Raw genomic sequence first — 19,164 nt, 5'->3', positions numbered from 1 at the left:
TTGTTGGTGCTTATTGGAGCCTGTTTGCACTGATGTCAAAGTACTTGGGGATTGGTCTTCTGATTTCAAGGGAGGTGTATGCTTTTTCTGGCGTAGTGCAGCTGTTCTTTGTCATGTTATTGCCTTGCTGTGTTATTTGCTGGTCCAGGAGGGGACTGGAGTCTGAGGAGTGTGGGTTTCTTCCAAACGGGGAGGGAAGGGGACAGGAGGTCTAGGGGCAATCTATTTACTTGACTTTTTCTGGAGGAGATCAGGACAGTTGTTCCTCATCAGGAGGCATGCAAGGTCCCCATGAGCACTCTCATTAAAGGGCAGGTCTCTGATGCATGAAGAGGATGATGTAGACATGTAGAAATCATTTGGTTTAGAAAACATCTTGGTAAAAGCGGAAAAAGATGGGCGCAGAAGAGAAGAGAAATCAAAGATGGGAGTGTGAAGCATGAAAGGAAAAGGAAGAGAAAGAAAATCAAGGTAAGTAAAGGAATAAAGAAGGGAAGAGGAAGGAAAAGGAATCTCGGCAAGTAAAAAATCAAGCAAGGAGGAAAGAGAGAAATAAGGAAAGAAGGGATGACAGGAGATTATAAGCATGCACCAGCACTTTCTCTACAAGCTCTCTGCAGTCGAGGACCTCTGTATCCTCGGTACTGAGGAACCCTGTGCAAGCCTCGATGAGGAGTAATGAGGAACAGGAATAAGAGATTTTGGGTAACTGTAGATCTGCACTCGTAGGGAGACTGATGTAGTCGTGTAGAAAATATTGTATTGAAAGAGAATAGGCAAAAGGGGAAGAAGAGACAGTGAGGGAAGGACAAGGAAAAGTAAAGAAAAAAAGAAAAGAAAACAAAAAAAAATAAAGAATGAGAACGCAATGGAGAGAAAAAGAAAAAAAGAAAGATTAAGCATTAAATAAGTTTGTTAGCATACAGCAATGTTATCTCTGTACACAAATAGGTGGGATGAGATGGGGGAGTGATAGAAAAAAAGAAAGAAGAAAGATATAAAAGAAGAAAGGTTACGAGGAGGAGAAATCAAGGGGTATGTCAAGGACATTACCAGGATACACGGACGTTCTTTTCTAACGCTGAGTGCAGTTGGTCTCCTGTGCTCTCCACATTGGCTCCTGTCTCGTGGAAAGGAGATGATGCCCTGAAATGAGAGCTCATGGCTCCTACATTGATTGCCTCGATCACTCCATGGGAGGTCACCGGCAACTTGGCAAAAGAGTTTTAAAAGAGACGGATGGAAATAAAAGATAAATGGTGGTAAAAATTGGACAGGCAGGGAAAGACGAAATACAGAAAAAAGAGAAGAAAGAAACGAAAGAGAAGAAAGAACAAAGAGAAGGAGGAGCAAAAAAAAAGGATTAAAATGAGGGAATTGAGTGAAGAAAGCAACATGAAGAAAGAAAGACGAAGTAAGAACGAGATAAGAAGGATTGTTTGCAAGGAAACAGCGAGCGACACAAAACATGAATAATAAGAAGAAATAGAATCAGGGTAGGAAAAACAGCAGAGCAGAGGGCCTTAACGGAGCAGAGGCAGAGGCGCTGCGGCGGAGCGTGTGAGGCGGCGGAGCAGCGCACGGTGTCGCTGCAGGCTCAGGAACGGCGTGTGGGCGGCTCCGCCCCGGTGCGGCGGAGAGCCCGGCTGTGAGCGCGGGGGGGCGGCGCGGGCCGGGCAGCAGAGCCGGTGCGTCCGGGCGGCGGCGGGGAGCCGTGCGGGGCCCGGGCCGGGGCCGGCGGCCAGAGCGGCGGCCAGAGCGGCGGCGGCGATGGGCGAGCGCTGGTGTGCGGTGATGCGGGTGCTGGTGCTGCAGGCGGCCTGGGCGCTGGCGGGCGGGCAGGTGCGCTACTCGGTGCCGGAGGAAGCCAAGGCCGGCACGGTGGTGGGCCGTCTGGCGCAGGACCTGGGCCTGGAGGCGGGCGAGGCGGAGGCGCGGCGGCTGCGGCTGGTGGCGCCGGGCCGGCGGGCGAGCGTGGAGGTGAGCGGGGCGAGCGGCGCGCTGCTGGTGAGCTCGCGGCTCGACCGGGAGGAGCTGTGCGGCAAGAGCGCGCCGTGCGCGCTGCGCCTGGAGGTGCTGCTGGAGCGGCCGCTGCGCGTCTTCCATGTGGAGCTGGAGGTCACCGACATCAACGACAATGCCCCCATCTTCCCCGCCGCCCGAAAAAAACCTCAGTTTATCGGAGAATATCCCATCTGGGTCTCGTTTCCCGCTGGAGGGCGCGTCGGATGCGGATATCGGAGCGAACGCGCAGCTCTCCTACACACTCAGCCCCAGCGAGCATTTCTCTCTGGATTTGCACCGGAGTGAGGAATACCGAGAATCCCTGTTTCTGGTACTCACGAAACCTCTGGACCGCGAGACGATTCCCGTTCACCGGTTGGTGCTGACAGCGACTGACGGGGGCCGGCCGTCTCTGACGGGGACAATGGAGCTGGAGATCTCAGTGCTGGATGCGAATGACAACACGCCCCAGTTCAATCAGTCAGTATATAAAGTTAAATTACCGGAAAATACGGCCCCGGGAACTGTGTTTTTCCAGCTAACAGCGACAGACAAAGATGAGGGAATTAATCGAGAAATATATTATTCTTTCAGTGACGCAATTCCTGCTAAAATTCAGGACCTTTTCAAAATTGACGAAAAGTCCGGGGAAGTACGGACTATTGGTGAACTGGATTTCGAGGACGTTCAGTCTTATGACCTGGAGATCGAAGCGAGAGACCAAGGTTGGCCCCCGCTGTCGGGTCACTGCAAGGTGGTGCTGGAGGTGGTGGACGTGAACGACAACGCGCCGGAGGTGTGGGTGACGTCGCTGTCGGTGCCGGTGCCGGAGGACGCGTCGGTGGGGACGGTGGTGGCCCTGCTGAGCGTGTCGGACCGGGACTCGGGGGAGAACGGGCGCGTGCGGTGCTGGGTGTGGCCGGCGTCGCCGTTCGGTCTGGAGGCGACGTTCGCGGGCTCGTACTCGCTGGTGCTGCGCGAGGCGCTGGACCGGGAGCGGGTGTCGGAGTACGAGGTGGAGGTGCGTGCGGAGGACGGCGGGGCGCCGGCGCTGCGCGCCAGCCGCGGGCTGCGGGTGCCGGTGTCGGACGTGAACGACAACGCGCCCGCGTTCGCGCAGGCCGTGTACACGGTGCTGGCGCGGGAGAACAACGCGGCGGGCGCGGAGCTGGCGCGGCTGTGGGCGCGGGACCCGGACGAGGCGGGCAACGGGCGCGTCAGCTACTCGGTGTGGGAGGGCGGCGTGGGCGGCGGCGGGGCCGCGGCGTCGTCGTCGTCGTCGTCGGGGGTCGGCGCGGGCGGCGGGTGGCGGTCGGCGTCGAGCTACGTGTCGGTGGACGCGGAGAGCGGGCGCCTGTGGGCGCTGCAGCCCCTGGACTACGAGGAGCTGCAGGTGCTGCAGTTCGAGGTGCGCGCGGTGGACGCGGGGGAGCCGCCGCTGTGCGGCAACGCCACGGTGCAGCTCTTCGTGCTGGACGAGAACGACAACGCGCCGGCGCTGCTGCCGCCCGCGGGCTCGGCAGCGGAGGCGGGCGCCGCGGCGGCCGAGGCGGCGGCGGGGGCGGGCTGGGGCTCGGAGTCGGGCACGCTGTGGGCGTGGGCGGCGTGGGGGGCGCCGGCGGGGCAGGTGGTGGCGAAGATCCGCGCCGTGGACGCCGACTCGGGCTACAACGCGTGGCTGCGCTACGAGTTGTGGGAGCCGCGGGGCAAGGGCCCGTTCCGCGTGGGGCTCTACAGCGGCGAGGTGAGCACGGCGCGGGCGCTGGACGAGGCGGACGGGCCTCGCCAGAGGCTGCTGATCGTCGTGCGCGACCACGGCGAGCCGGCGCGCTCGGCCACGGCCACGCTCAGCGTGTCGCTGCTCGAGGCCGCCGAGGCGGCGCTGGCCGCGGGATCCTCGTCGTCGTCGTCGTCGTCGTCGTCGTCGGTGTCGCGGTCGGCGGTGGGCGTGGAGCTCGGCCCCGGCGCGGCGAGCGCGGCGACCAACGTGTGGCTGGTGGTGGCCATCTGCGCGGTGTCGAGCCTGTTCCTGCTGGCCGTGGTGCTGTACGGGGCGTCGCGCTGGGCGCCGCGGGCGGCCGTGCTCTCGGGGCCCGGGCCCACGACGCTCGTGTGCGCCAGCGAAGTGGGCAGCTGGTCGTACTCGCAGCGCCACAGCCGCAGCCTGTGCGTGGCGGACGGCGCGGCCAAGAGCGACCTCATGGTTTTCAGCCCCAACTTCCCTCCGCCGCCGCCCGGCCCCGCGCCCAAGGACTCGCAGCCGGAGCCCTCCGCTCTCCTCGACACGGTCAGTGGCAATACCTTGCTCACATCTGCTTCTTTTCTCCTTTTTCTGCGCCTTCTCTGCTGTGCCCTGAGCAGTAGCTGGTGGCATCCAGGCCAAATTGCCGCGGCCCGAGGGCGGTGGGTGCTTGACGGGTGCTTAAGAAATCAAAGGCACCTTTGCAGCTGTCGCAGGGTCCTCCCGGAGCCCGGGAACTCCGGTTGGTGGGAGGTGAAGGCTTGCTAAAGAAAAAGGTATAGCGGCACCCGTGTGATATTACGGTCCGCAGCCGACGTTTGCTGCTGTGGATATGAATTGTTTTCTCCTAAAATGAAGTCACTTTTCTAAGGAGTCAGCCCTGCAGACAGCGCTTTTGCTGCCTGGTACGTAGTGTTTTCTCCCGGGTTTATTGTAGGAGCGCAAAAGAAGGAGGCTGTGCGGGTAACAGACCTGCAGGCACTGTGTACCTCCTTATTGCCTTTGCAGAATGCTGACCTTGATGGTATCCCCTGTGATTTGTTCTTTGTCCTCATCCTCTGTCATTTCCCTCTATGAAAGATATAGGGACAGCTGACGATTTGGACTTCTGGTCTAATGTATTTTCAGTCAGCAGAGAGTGATTTCTCCATTTTGGTTGGTCCAACAGAGTCATTGTTAAAATTGGGATGGCGTTCTGGAGCAGGGAAGACTTATCTGAGAGAACTGGAAACAATTTGTAAGACCATGGTCCATGACATCAGAAGAGATGAATAGGAGATGTGAGATGATGCCTTTTTCTTGAGAATTAATGCTACAAAGTGAGAAATGGAGCATGCCTAGCGGGAGGTAGGATTGGCCCAGAGCGTTTCTGCCCAGGATTCTTTCCCAAGTTCCAAGGGTCTGATGCTGGAGGCCCTCTTCATCTTGAGATAATATGTGGTATTGAAATGGCCACGGAGTCCTTTGAGGTTATGAATATCTCCTGTCAGAGACAGTTCCTTGTGCTGCCTCTGGCCTGACATGTGGAATGTGTTGCATGACAGTTGGTAACATGCAGACTGATGAACATTGTTGCTGCTGTTTTGGGAGTGTTGCTGTGGGAGGCTGGCACTACAAACTGCTTTCCATGTGTATTGTAGGGTACTTAGAGCAGCTTCCACAGCTCTTACCATGGTGGATCTGTGCTCTTCTTCAGACATGATATTTAAGGGCAGTTGAGTGGGCGGGTGTAATCTTGTTGTGCTTTTCTTCCCCTTCTTGTGCTCCTGCATGGTCAGTCTGGGTAGAGATGGTGTGTCCTGTTATCACACACGGCTCATTCTGGTGTCTGGATGTGCACACCAATCCTCCACATCTACAGAGCAGCCCAGCTCTGGTTTTCTATTGTAGAAATTCTTCCACCCAGTTAACGTTTTGACTGGATTTGTGGTTCAGGTTTGGTGTCATTTTCTTGAAGAAGATTTGTGGGGACTGGGATCAGTGCTGTTCATGACTCTAATTGCAGAACCTTTAAGAACTCGGTTTGTACTTGAAATTGCTGAAAAGGCACAAAGCATCCTGGCATGTGGGAAAAGTCAAAGAATCACAGAATGCATTTGCAGCACTCTGTAAATTCTTTGTGGCAGGCATAGGGAAAGGGGAAGATTTGGATACATCTTTGGGGAGGAAATGGAGAATGTCTGTTTAGCTGTGGAGGTCGCAGTTCCCAGGGTGCAAAATACAGGATTACAGTCGAATACTTCTGGAATGGTTCTAGCACACAGTGCTGCTTTCCTGGGATCCTCTCAGGTCACACAGAAGTTCTGCATAACTTAGGGCACTGTTGTTCTTCCTGGTATTGCTCTTATTGAAAACATCTACCCTTTATGCCTTTAATTACTTGGGTTTGGTGTGGAATGTTTTTGGTCAAAGAGAACCTTTTGGAGTTTGGATCATGCTGCTGAGCCTTCCCTGAATCTTTCCCTCATTGCCCCTCTGCTCTTTGTCTCACTAGATGGGTCTTGGTATTCAAGATGTTGCCAAAATTTGCATTTTAATACAGGAGAATGGAACTTTTAAAAAAAATTTTATTTTCTTCTCTATTAAACTGCACATGCTTTTGTTTTGCTGGGTTTGTTTGTTGCTGTGTTTACTTCCTGTCTCTCATTGGCAACGTGGCAGATATTTGGGCCATTCTCCATCAGTGTGGGGGATGCCTAGTCCTGTCTTCCAAGATTTACTTTGAGAGAATTTCTGTAGCTTACAGGTCTGCTTCTTTTTTCCCCTAGAAGTGTGTAATGGACACTGCATGTTGTCCAGATTCTGTGGAACATAAGTGATATTTTTCTGTCCAGCTTCCCCAGAAACACTGATAATGTTAATCATAATTATCCTTTAAAATCTACTTTCCTGCCCCAAAAATATTTATTTCTTGAAGAAGGAACCAGTTCAGAAGAGGTAAGTCGTAGACCGAATGTGGATCTTTCTTGAGACTGGTGTACTTTAGTTCCTGTTCAGTTGTTGCATCTTTTTGTTGAATCAGCAGAATGTTCACCCTATTGGACCAACAGAGCAGCTGTTACCTGCTCTCATTCCTTTTCTGATGCTTCCAGGAACAGCCTGAGTGGGTGACAGCAAGCAGGAATGAAGGAAATTCTTTTCATTAAACAATGTGTAGGAAGTCAAGGGAGTGCTCTTATCGACATTATTGTGGTGTTATCTCCGTGGGATGTGTTGGCTGTGTGACAAGTGGATCGTTCTAAGGTGAGTGAGAGAGTTTCCGTGGGGCCTCGCAGATACCAAGGTTCTTGGTGTGTTGTCTAGGCAGCAAGTGCGTTCCAGAAAGAAAGAGAACTTAGAACATGCAAGAGGAAAGTGACTCAGGAAGGACTGAGGTACATGATGAGTCCTCAGGAGCTGTGCTTTTTCAGGTCTTTAAAGAGGGTTGTCATGCTGGGCTGTGATATGTTTGAGTTCCTGAATGAGAAGATTCCCTGATTTGTTTGAACTCTTTCAGGCCTTTATGCACAGATATCCCAATAATTTTGCCTCAGCTTCTGTGTCAGAGAGTGGTGGAACCTCTTTTGGTGTAGCAGAGCTGTTCTTTGCCCTCTGACTGCCTTGCTGTGTTATTGCTGGGTCCTTGAGAGCACTGGAGGCTGAAGAGTGTGTCCTTTTTCCTGGAGGGAGGGGAAGTTGGAGGTGCATGGACAGCAAGTAGGTTGCTCCCTCTCCACATGGACAGGAGGTGTGGGGAAGAGAAATGAGATCCTGGCCCCAAGGGCATGTCCATGGTTCGTGGAAAGGGTGCTGTAGGTATTTTTAGAAGATTTTGTTGAAGGAAAGAATATCCCGAAGATGTAAGTATGGAAGTAGAAAAGCAGGGGAGGCAACAACAAGAAAAGAGGAAGAATGTAGAAAGAAGATTAAAAAAAACCCCCAACAACAAGGAGGTACATGAAGGAGTCAGGTAAAAGAAGAAGAAAGAAAGATATTCCCAAACTACATTGCGAGGATTTTGAAAACATTTTTGTGAAGGAAAAAGAAAAAGATCAGAAGAGACAAGATGGAAACAGATGAGGAGGAAGGGAAAGACATAGGACAAGGATAGGCAGGAACAAAAAGACATAGAGAAAGAACAAGGAAAGAGAAGGGAAAGAGGGTAAATGGAAAGAGAAGGGGGAAATACAGATAGCATAAGGAAAATAATAATAATAGTAGTAGTAGTAGTAGTAAAGTAAATAATGAAGCCGTGCAAATAAAAATAAAGCCAGAATGAAAGTAAGAAATGAAGGAAGAATGGAAATATAAAACAGATGATAGAGCTGAGCAGCACTAACCGAACTTATCAGTAGACATTGAGTGGAGCTGGTTACTAAGAGCCTTGGTTGGAGCAGCACAGCTCTCCAGCAACGATGCTCCCTAATTAGAGCTGATAGTTCTGCATTTGATGGTCTCTGTGGCGCCAGAGAAAACTGGCGATCTTCCAGCGCGGCTAAAGAATACAGGAGAGTGGAAGGAAATGGGAAGAGACTGGAAAGAACGGAGAGAGGCATAACAAGGACGCAAAAGATGAGGAACAAAGAAGAAAGAGAAAATAGTACAAAGAAAAAAAGGAAAAAGAAACGAAAGATGACCGAAAAGAAGGAATTGCAGGGATCGAGACAAACGAAAAGGGCTGTGAAGAAAAAAGAAACGAAAGATGGCGTGCAAAGAAAGAGAGAGATATAAGGGAAGAAAAAGAGGAGCGCGACATCAAGACGCGGCAGAAAACATACACACCTCGGCTCGGCAGCGCGGGCGCTGTGGCGGAGCGTGTGAGGCGGCGGAGCAGCGCACGGTGTCGCTGCAGGCTCAGGAACGGCGTGTGGGCGGCTCCGCCCCGGTGCGGCGGAGAGCCCGGCTGTGAGCGCGGGGGGGCGGCGCGGGCCGGGCAGCAGAGCCGGTGCGTCCGGGCGGCGGCGGGGAGCCGTGCGGGGCCCGGGCCGGGGCCGGCGGCCAGAGCGGCGGCCAGAGCGGCGGCGGCGATGGGCGAGCGCTGGTGTGCGGTGATGCGGGTGCTGGTGCTGCAGGCGGCCTGGGCGCTGGCGGGCGGGCAGGTGCGCTACTCGGTGCCGGAGGAAGCCAAGGCCGGCACGGTGGTGGGCCGTCTGGCGCAGGACCTGGGCCTGGAGGCGGGCGAGGCGGAGGCGCGGCGGCTGCGGCTGGTGGCGGCGGGCCGGCGGGCGAGCGTGGAGGTGAGCGGGGCGAGCGGCGCGCTGCTGGTGAGCTCGCGGCTCGACCGGGAGGAGCTGTGCGGCAAGAGCGCGCCGTGCGCGCTGCGCCTGGAGGTGCTGCTGGAGCGGCCGCTGCGCGTCTTCCATGTGGAGCTGGAGGTCACCGACATCAACGACAATGCCCCCATCTTCCCCGCCGCCCGAAAAAACCTCAGCATCGCGGAATTATCTGTGCCGGGGTCTCGTTTCCCGCTGGAGGGCGCGTCGGATGCGGATATCGGAGCGAACGCGCAGCTCACCTACACACTCAGCCCCAGCGAGCATTTCTCTCTGGATATGCAAAAAACTGAGATGGACGTTGAGTCCTTATTCCTGGTACTCAGGAAATCTCTGGATCGCGAGACGATTCCCGTTCACTGGTTGGTGCTGACAGCGACTGACGGGGGCCGGCCGTCTCTGACTGGGACAATGGAGCTGGTGATCTCGGTGCTGGATGCAAACGACAACGCGCCCCAATTCAACCAGTCGGTGTATAAAGTGCAGCTGCCAGAAAATAAAGAACACGGCACCTTAGTCATCAGACTAAATGCTACGGATTTAGATGAGGGGTCAAACAGTAATGTCTCGTATTCCCTCGAGACTCTGTTCCCTCAAGATAGAAAAGATGTTTTCGGAATCGACAAAAAGAGCGGAGAGATTCGTCTCCTGAAAGAATTAGACTTTGAGGATGTTAGTCTATACCGCCTGCAAGTGGGTGCTACAGATCAAGGAAACCCTCCACTGTCGGGTCACTGCAAGGTGGTGCTGGAGGTGGTGGACGTGAACGACAACGCGCCGGAGGTGTGGGTGACGTCGCTGTCGGTGCCGGTGCCGGAGGACGCGTCGGTGGGGACGGTGGTGGCCCTGCTGAGCGTGTCGGACCGGGACTCGGGGGAGAACGGGCGCGTGCGGTGCTGGGTGTGGCCGGCGTCGCCGTTCGGTCTGGAGGCGACGTTCGCGGGCTCGTACTCGCTGGTGCTGCGCGAGGCGCTGGACCGGGAGCGGGTGTCGGAGTACGAGGTGGAGGTGCGTGCGGAGGACGGCGGGGCGCCGGCGCTGCGCGCCAGCCGCGGGCTGCGGGTGCCGGTGTCGGACGTGAACGACAACGCGCCCGCGTTCGCGCAGGCCGTGTACACGGTGCTGGCGCGGGAGAACAACGCGGCGGGCGCGGAGCTGGCGCGGCTGTGGGCGCGGGACCCGGACGAGGCGGGCAACGGGCGCGTCAGCTACTCGGTGTGGGAGGGCGGCGTGGGCGGCGGCGGGGCCGCGGCGTCGTCGTCGTCGTCGTCGTCGTCGTCTGGGGGCGGCGGGTGGCGGTCGGCGTCGAGCTACGTGTCGGTGGACGCGGAGAGCGGGCGCCTGTGGGCGCTGCAGCCCCTGGACTACGAGGAGCTGCAGGTGCTGCAGTTCGAGGTGCGCGCGGTGGACGCGGGGGAGCCGCCGCTGTGCGGCAACGCCACGGTGCAGCTCTTCGTGCTGGACGAGAACGACAACGCGCCGGCGCTGCTGCCGCCCGCGGGCTCGGCAGCGGAGGCGGGCGCCGCGGCGGCCGAGGCGGCGGCGGGGGCGGGCTGGGGCTCGGAGTCGGGCACGCTGTGGGCGTGGGCGGCGTGGGGGGCGCCGGCGGGGCAGGTGGTGGCGAAGATCCGCGCCGTGGACGCCGACTCGGGCTACAACGCGTGGCTGCGCTACGAGCTGTGGGAGCCGCGGGGCAAGGGCCCGTTCCGCGTGGGGCTCTACAGCGGCGAGGTGAGCACGGCGCGGGCGCTGGACGAGGCGGACGGGCCTCGCCAGAGGCTGCTGATCGTCGTGCGCGACCACGGCGAGCCGGCGCGCTCGGCCACGGCCACGCTCAGCGTGTCGCTGCTCGAGGCCGCCGAGGCGGCGCTGGCCGCGGGATCCTCGTCGTCGTCGTCGTCGTCGTCGTCGGTGTCGCGGTCGGCGGTGGGCGTGGAGCTCGGCCCCGGCGCGGCGAGCGCGGCGACCAACGTGTGGCTGGTGGTGGCCATCTGCGCGGTGTCGAGCCTGTTCCTGCTGGCCGTGGTGCTGTACGGGGCGTCGCGCTGGGCGCCGCGGGCGGCCGTGCTCTCGGGGCCCGGGCCCACGACGCTCGTGTGCGCCAGCGAAGTGGGCAGCTGGTCGTACTCGCAGCGCCACAGCCGCAGCCTGTGCGTGGCGGACGGCGCGGCCAAGAGCGACCTCATGGTTTTCAGCCCCAACTTCCCTCCACCGCCGCCCGGCCCCGCGCCCAAGGACTCGCAGCCGGAGCCCTCCGCTCTCCTCGACACGGTCAGTGTACCTCCCCTGGTCGCCTCTATTCTGTCCCCCTTTGCACCTCGTCTCTCGTTCCCTAAGCCGGTTTGTGAGCCGGGCTCCGCCCCAGAAGCCTGAAGGCGGTGGGTGCTTAGGTGTATTAATTGCACCAGTGTATCTGCTGCCTTGTCCTGGAAGAGGGACGGTGTCTCTGTAACTTCCTGTGGTACGCACCTTAAATTTACTGCTGTGGATATTGCTGTGGTATTGTTCTGCCCTAGAAAGAAATCTCTGCCGATTGCAATGAGAGCTGTCCTGCGATGCCTCGAGGTTTCCGTTTTGGAGACAACGTTCCTTCTTGCTGGTTGTGTAGGTTGCCACGAGCTTGCTAAATGTGTGCAGGACAGGCTGTGGTGATGACAGTCCGTCAGGTGCTGTGTATCTCCTCAGTGCCTTTGCTGACTGCTGGCCGTGTTGGTATCACGCGTGGTTTCTCATCTGGTCTCATGTTCTGTCATTTGTTCTCTACAAGAGTTACAGGGCACGGTGATCCTGTGGATTTCTGTCCTCATGTCATTATGGAAGCTGGGAAGGCTTTGTGACCTTTTCATTTTTTTTTTCCCACCCATTTAATGTTCGCTGTAGTTATAATTTGCTATCTTGGCTGGAGAGGTGGTTTGATGGACACTGACCTTTTTTTTTGGTTTGTTTTTTTTTTTTTTTTTTTTTTTTTTTCAATATTTACATTTGAAACACCTTTAAAATTCCCTGGAAATCCTCTTCTAAATAACAATCACCACAAAAAATCCTACAATCAGTTTCTTGTACACGGTAGTTAGCCACTGTCAGTGTCCATTTCCACGAGAGCTGTCCCAACATGACTGCTACTGTAAATATTTATCTCAGATCTCACAACCAGAGCTCAAGATGCACCTGCAGAGTCTGCCAGACCATGTATATGATGCCATCTGTGGGGATTTCACAGTGCTCTCGTTGTTGGGAAGAGTGAGCAAAAGTCTAATTGACCCCTGAGGTAGGAAAGGAAATTGTGCCTTGTCACAGAGGTGAATGTGGCAGTGACATTGAGCAGGTCCTGGCCATGTCCTGGTTTGAAAGGTGACCTTGAGAACTGGGAAGCCTCCTCTGAGGGAACCTGAAATCATTTGTAACACAATAGGTCATATCATAGGAGGACTGGAATGGGAATTATATTCTTTTCTGGAGAATAATTGTTACAGACTGGGGAACGGAGGATGCTTAGAGGAAAGCAGGAGGCAGGATGGGCCCAGAGTGTTTCTGCCCAGGATCATTTCTATGTTCCAAGAGTCTGGTATTGCAAACCCTCTGCATCTTGAGATAATAGATGGTATTGAAATGGCCACAGAGTCCTTCGAGGTTATGAATATCTCCCATCAGAGACAGTTCCTTGTGCTGCCTCTGGCCTGACATAGGGCATGTTTTGGTAACATGCAGACTGATGAACATTGTTGCTGCTGTTTTGGGAGTGTTGTTGTGGGTGGGTGGCACTACAAACTGCTTTCCATGTGTATTGTAGGGCATTTATAGCAGCTTCCACAGCTCTTGCCATAGTGGATCTTTGCTTCATCTCTTCAGAAATGATTTTTAAGGGCAGTTAAAGAGACGGGTTTAATCTGGTGCTATTCTTCCCCTTCTTGTGCTCCTGCATGGTCAGTCTGGGTAGAGATGGTGTGTCCTGTTATCACACACGGCTCATTCTGGTGTCTGGATGTGCACACCAATCCTCCACATCTACAGAGCAGCCCAACTCTGGTTTTCTAGTCTTGAAATTGTCTCGCCTAGTTAACATTTTGAGTGCACTTGTGCTTTTGGTGTGATCTCTTGAAGAAGATCTGTGGGGATTGGGATCAGTATTGTTCATGACTCTAATCACAGAACATTTAAGAACTCGGTTTGTATCTGCTATTGCTGAAAAGGCACAAAGCATCCTGGCATGAGGGAAAAGTCAAAGAATCACAGAATGGATTTGCAGCACTCTGTATATTCGTGCCAACCATGGGGGAAGGGAGAGAGCTCGAGTAGGTCTTTGGGGAGGGAATGGAGACTTTCTGCTTAACTGTGGAGATCCCAGTTCCCAGGGTGTAAGATACAGGATCACAGTAGAACCTCGTGAGGAGGATCCCACCATATAGTGCTGCTCTTCTGGAATCCCATCAGGACGTCTAAAAGTTCTGCATATCTTAGGGTACTGTTGTTCTTTCTGGTATTGCTGCTTGTGAAGACATCTGCCCTGCATGCCTTGAATTACTTGGTTTTGATGTGGAATATTGCTTTTTCTATAAGACACTGTCTGAAATTTCGGTCATGCTGCTAAGCCTTGTCTGAACACTTCCTAGAAGTCAGAAGGGAAGAGGAATGAGAGCTTTTTCCAAAGAATATGTTGCTACACCATGTCAAGAATGTTGAAGACATGGTAAGAGAAGTCCCTTCTTGGTAAGGGAAAAGTGAACAGAGGGTGGAAATGGAAGAAAATTGAAAGTAAGAAGAGTGCAATGGAGGAAGGAAAGATGGATATAGAGAAAGAGAAGGAAAGAAGAAAGAAGTAGAAAACAAGAGAGAGAAAGGGACAAATTATAAATGAGGTTACTGGCACACCTCCGGCACTATCACTAGACACAAAAAGTGAAAAATGCGACAAAGGAAAGAAAAAAAGAAGGAAAGGAAGAAGAGAAAGAAAACTGGAAAGATTATGCTACGAAATAATGACACAATGAAGCAATTAAGAATGGAAGATGACAAAGAGAAGAAATTTAAAACAGGATTACGCACGGACGTTGCCTCAAAGTGCTGGCCGGAGCTGGTTGTCAACAGGCTCCGCCTCGGTTAGAACACTGCATTCTAGTGCTAATACCACGTAATTAGAGTCGGTGGATCCGAATACTTTCGTTTGCAGTGCGGCGCCGGAGGCGGCTGGCGAGATACCAGAAGGGGGGAAAAGAGAGCAGCGGAAAAGGTCCAAAGGATAAAATATAAAAGGAGCGCTGTAGGAAGAAACAGCAGAGCAGACGGCCATGACGGAGCGGAGGCAGAGGCGCTGCGGCGGAGCGTGTGAGGCGGCGGAGCAGCGCACGGTGTCGCTGCAGGCTCAGGAACGGCGTGTGGGCGGCTCCGCCCCGGTGCGGCGGAGAGCCCGGCTGTGAGCGCGGGGGGGCGGCGCGGGCCGGGCAGCAGAGCCGGTGCGTCCGGGCGGCGGCGGGGAGCCGTGCGGGGCCCGGGCCGGGGCCGGCAGCCAGAGCGGCGGCCAGAGCGGCGGCGGCGATGGGCGAGCGCTGGTGTGCGGTGATGCGGGTGCTGGTGCTGCAGGCGGCCTGGGCGCTGGCGGGCGGGCAGGTGCGCTACTCGGTGCCGGAGGAAGCCAAGGCCGGCACGGTGGTGGGCCGTCTGGCGCAGGACCTGGGCCTGGAGGCGGGCGAGGCGGAGGCGCGGCGGCTGCGGCTGGTGGCGGCGGGCCGGCGGGCGAGCGTGGAGGTGAGCGGGGCGAGCGGCGCGCTGCTGGTGAGCTCGCGGCTCGACCGGGAGGAGCTGTGCGGCAAGAGCGCGCCGTGCGCGCTGCGCCTGGAGGTGCTGCTGGAGCGGCCGCTGCGCGTCTTCCATGTGGAGCTGGAGGTCACCGACATCAACGACAATGCCCCCATCTTCCCCGCCGCCCGAAAAAACCTCAGCATCGCGGAATTATCTGTGCTGGGGTCTCGTTTCCCGCTGGAGGGCGCGTCGGATGCGGATATCGGAGCGAACGCGCAGCTCTCCTACACACTCAGCCCCAGCGAGCATTTCGCCTTGGAAGTGAAATCCAAAGAGGAAAATAAAATCTCCGTACTGCTCGTATTAACGAAAGCTTTGGACCGCGAGACGATTCCCGTTCACCGGTTGGTGTTGACGGCGACTGACGGGGGCCGGCCGTCTCTGACGGGGACAATGGAGCTGGAGATCTTGGTGCTGGATGCGAACGACAACGCTCCCCAGTTCAACCAGTCGGTGTATAAAGTGCAGCTGCCAGAAAATACGGCCCCGGGAACTGTGTTTTTCCAGCTAACAGCGACAGACAAAGATGAGGGAATTAATCAAGAAATATATTATTCTTTTAGCGACGCAGTGTCTGCCAAAATTCAGGAGCTTTTCAAAATTGACGAAAAGTCCGGGGAAGTACGGACTATTGGTGAACTGGATTTCGAGGACATTCAGTCTTATGACCTGGAGATCGAAGTTAGAGATAAGGGGACACCGCCGCTGTCGGGTCACTGCAGCGTAGAACTGAAGGTGCTGGACTTGAACGACAATGCGCCGGAGGTGTGGGTGACGTCGCTGTCGGTGCCGGTGCCGGAGGACGCGTCGGTGGGGACGGTGGTGGCCCTGCTGAGCGTGTCGGACCGGGACTCGGGGGAGAACGGGCGCGTGCGGTGCTGGGTGTGGCCGGCGTCGCCGTTCGGTCTGGAGGCGACGTTCGCGGGCTCGTACTCGCTGGTGCTGCGCGAGGCGCTGGACCGGGAGCGGGTGTCGGAGTACGAGGTGGAGGTGCGTGCGGAGGACGGCGGGGCGCCGGCGCTGCGCGCCAGCCGCGGGCTGCGGGTGCCGGTGTCGGACGTGAACGACAACGCGCCCGCGTTCGCGCAGGCCGTGTACACGGTGCTGGCGCGGGAGAACAACGCGGCGGGCGCGGAGCTGGCGCGGCTGTGGGCGCGGGACCCGGACGAGGCGGGCAACGGGCGCGTCAGCTACTCGGTGTGGGAGGGCGGCGTGGGCGGCGGCGGGGCCGCGGTGTCATCGTCGTCGTCGTCGTCGTCGGGGGGCGGCGGGTGGCGGTCGGCGTCGAGCTACGTGTCGGTGGACGCGGAGAGCGGGCGCCTGTGGGCGCTGCAGCCCCTGGACTACGAGGAGCTGCAGGTGCTGCAGTTCGAGGTGCGCGCGGTGGACGCGGGGGAGCCGCCGCTGTGCGGCAACGCCACGGTGCAGCTCTTCGTGCTGGACGAGAACGACAACGCGCCGGCGCTGCTGCCGCCCGCGGGCTCGGCAGCGGAGGCGGGCGCCGCGGCGGCCGAGGCGGCGGCGGGGGCGGGCTGGGGCTCGGAGGCGGGCACGCTGTGGGCGTGGGCGGCGTGGGGGGCGCCGGCGGGGCAGGTGGTGGCGAAGATCCGCGCCGTGGACGCCGACTCGGGCTACAACGCGTGGCTGCGCTACGAGCTGTGGGAGCCGCGGGGCAAGGGCCCGTTCCGCGTGGGGCTCTACAGCGGCGAGGTGAGCACGGCGCGGGCGCTGGACGAGGCGGACGGGCCTCGCCAGAGGCTGCTGATCGTCGTGCGCGACCACGGCGAGCCGGCGCGCTCGGCCACGGCCACGCTCAGCGTGTCGCTGCTCGAGGCCGCCGAGGCGGCGCTGGCCGCGGGATCCTCGTCGTCGTCGTCGTTGTCGTCGGTGTCGCGGTCGGCGGTGGGCGTGGAGCTCGGCCCCGGCGCGGCGAGCGCGGCGACCAACGTGTGGCTGGTGGTGGCCATCTGCGCGGTGTCGAGCCTGTTCCTGCTGGCCGTGGTGCTGTACGGGGCGTCGCGCTGGGCGCCGCGGGCGGCCGTGCTCTCGGGGCCCGGGCCCACGACGCTCGTGTGCGCCAGCGAAGTGGGCAGCTGGTCGTACTCGCAGCGCCACAGCCGCAGCCTGTGCGTGGCGGACGGCGCGGCCAAGAGCGACCTCATGGTTTTCAGCCCCAACTTCCCTCCGCCGCCGCCCGGCCCCGCGCCCAAGGACTCGCAGCCGGAGCCCTCCGCTCTCCTCGACACGGTCAGTGGCGCTGGCTTGTTCGCCTTTCGCTCTTTCCTTCGCCGCTTCTTTTTAATTCCGGCCATTCTCTCCCTCCCCGCAGAGAGTTCTTGCTTGTAGCGCGGCCCCGCCCCGCAGCCTGAGTGCAGTGTTTCTATAAGGATATTAGGGGACATTTCCATCCTCGGCCTTGTCTTTCTGTGATTTGTCAATTTCTTGGTTTGTAGTTTCAGAAATAAGGTATTCTGGCACCCCAGACCAGTTACCATCATAGGTGAGTCTTGCTTCCCTGGGCAGGAGTTCTGCCCTGGAATGAAATCACTGCCTATTGCAGTCAGAGGTGCCCTGAGCTTCCAGACTGACAGGCAACTTTTTTACTTTTTTGCATGAAGGGTTTCAATGTCATCTTGGTGCAGGAATACAAGACAAGCCGTGGCGGTGACAGTCCCCCAATCACTTTGCATTGACTTAATGCCTTTGCTGACTTCTGACCACGTTGGTATTAGGTCTGGATTATTATGGGAAACTGTCCTCTTTCATTTTCCTTGCAAGAGGTGTGACACAAAATTACACTTGGGACTTAAAATATTTGACTCCCCGTGGAAACAACAATTCTGCGTTTAGGTTCCATCTTCAGGCTCATTAAGAAAATGGGAAAGGCGGTATGGACTATTTTATTTTTCCTTGTATTTTTTTTACCTTTCTGTGAATGAAGGAAACTCTAGCCTGTTTACTAAAGTGAGTGTGGCAGTGGCAGGATAAGGCCCAGATTTTTTGGATGTGACCTTGAGCAGAGGGAAGAGTTGCCTAAGTATGGTGCAATTCATTGAGAAGGCCTTGGGCCATGTCTTAAGACAAGAATGAGTCATGATGTTGTCTTGAGAACTCATGTCCCAGAGTGATGAAGGAAGGATACCTAGAGAAAAATGTGAGGCAGGATGGGCACAGAGTGCTTCTGCCTGGGATTCTTTGCATGATTCTAATGTTCTGGAGCTGGAGGTCTTGTGGACCTTGAGATGCTGTGTGGTATTGACATGGCCACAAAGTCCTTTGAGGTGATGAAGCTCACCCAAAACAGAAAGAGGTTTGTGCTGATACATCATTACTGTGTGAAATGTGTTGGTAAGAGGAAATGCAATGCTGAATGTTGTTTGATGAACCACTTCCCTCTTATTTTGAGAAAGGCCTTTGAAAGGTGGGAGGGTAGGACTTCAGCTTGTTGGAATCCTTGTGTACGGGTGCATGTCTATAGCAGCTTCCTCATCTGATTTTGCCATGATGGTTCCTTGCTGCTTGTCAAATGGGATTTGCAAAAGGATGTGATGAGCAAGAGAGTATAATCTGTGTGTGCCTTATATCTCCCACCTGTACACTTGCAGGGTCAACCTCAGTACAAATGGGGTGTCGCCTCGTCATGCTTAGCCCTGATACCTGCATGGCCACACCAAACCCTGCAGAGCAGCCCAGCTCTGATATTATCATAGAAATTCTCCCCCACAATTGATATTGTGACTGTGCTTATGCCTCAGCATTTGGTGCAGTTCTCTCAAATGAATCTGGGTCAGGATCAGAGCTGTCACTCTGATCACAGAATTTTAAACATCTCTAATGTGTAGCTCCGTGGTGTTTCCATCTTAGATTGCTGAAAAAGCTCAGCACATTTAGGGTGAATTTCACATAGTCTGCCAGACACCCTGTGGCTTTGTATCCCTTCATAAATTCTTTATGCGAATTGTGAGGGAAGGTGGGGGTGTGTAAAGGCCTGGATCATGCTCAGAGTGGGTTTTATTGCTGGAGCATGCTGTTTTGGTGGGGCAGTTTGGCTGCTACAGCTGTAATCCTCCGAGTGGCAGGGAGTACTTCTTGGGCCCTCTGTCATGGGGAGGGTGACCTTGAGTGGAGAAGTTTCTTTACTGAGGAAATTGAGATGCTGTGTAACATAAGCACTATCCCTGGGGAAGAAAAGCTCCAGCTGCTTAGCCAGATATTCACTTCCCAGAATTTGGGATAGAGGATTCCACTGGAAAACCTTGTGAAGACACCTGTCACCCTGGTTTGCTTGCCTGGGATCCTCTCAGGTCCTTCTGATGTCCTGTGTATCCTTGGTATTCTCCGTGTTTTTCCTGCCAGATGTGAAGACATCTC

General features: G+C 56.1%; 3 protein-coding genes across 3 annotated transcripts in view; all 3 read left to right on the top strand.

Moving 5' to 3' along the window:
• The first annotated feature begins 1,770 nt into the window (after positions 1–1,770).
• LOC137483328 (protocadherin alpha-2-like) lies at positions 1,771–4,712 on the top strand. Its single transcript, XM_068206316.1, is given in 3 exon segments — positions 1,771–2,160; positions 2,162–4,291; positions 4,683–4,712. Coding segments are annotated over 3 exon segments (2,550 nt in total).
• Positions 4,713–8,751: 4,039 nt separating this feature from the next.
• On the top strand, positions 8,752–11,370 carry LOC137483327 (protocadherin alpha-3-like). The gene has a single exon (XM_068206314.1). It carries the CDS (start codon positions 8,752–8,754, stop codon positions 11,368–11,370), a length of 2,619 nt encoding a protein of 872 aa, XP_068062415.1.
• Positions 11,371–14,529: 3,159 nt separating this feature from the next.
• LOC137482898 (protocadherin alpha-2-like) overlaps positions 14,530–19,164 on the top strand; it is a 100,029-nt gene continuing 95,394 nt past the window's right edge. The window contains exon 1 of the mRNA XM_068205530.1: positions 14,530–17,040. Coding sequence (XP_068061631.1) covers positions 14,530–17,040 — 2,511 coding nt within the window. The remainder of the gene's footprint in view (positions 17,041–19,164) is intronic.

This window comes from Anomalospiza imberbis, chromosome 15 (assembly GCF_031753505.1).
Source record: "Anomalospiza imberbis isolate Cuckoo-Finch-1a 21T00152 chromosome 15, ASM3175350v1, whole genome shotgun sequence".
NCBI lineage: Eukaryota > Metazoa > Chordata > Aves > Passeriformes > Viduidae > Anomalospiza > Anomalospiza imberbis.
This window is presented reverse-complemented; position numbering and strand designations above follow the sequence as displayed.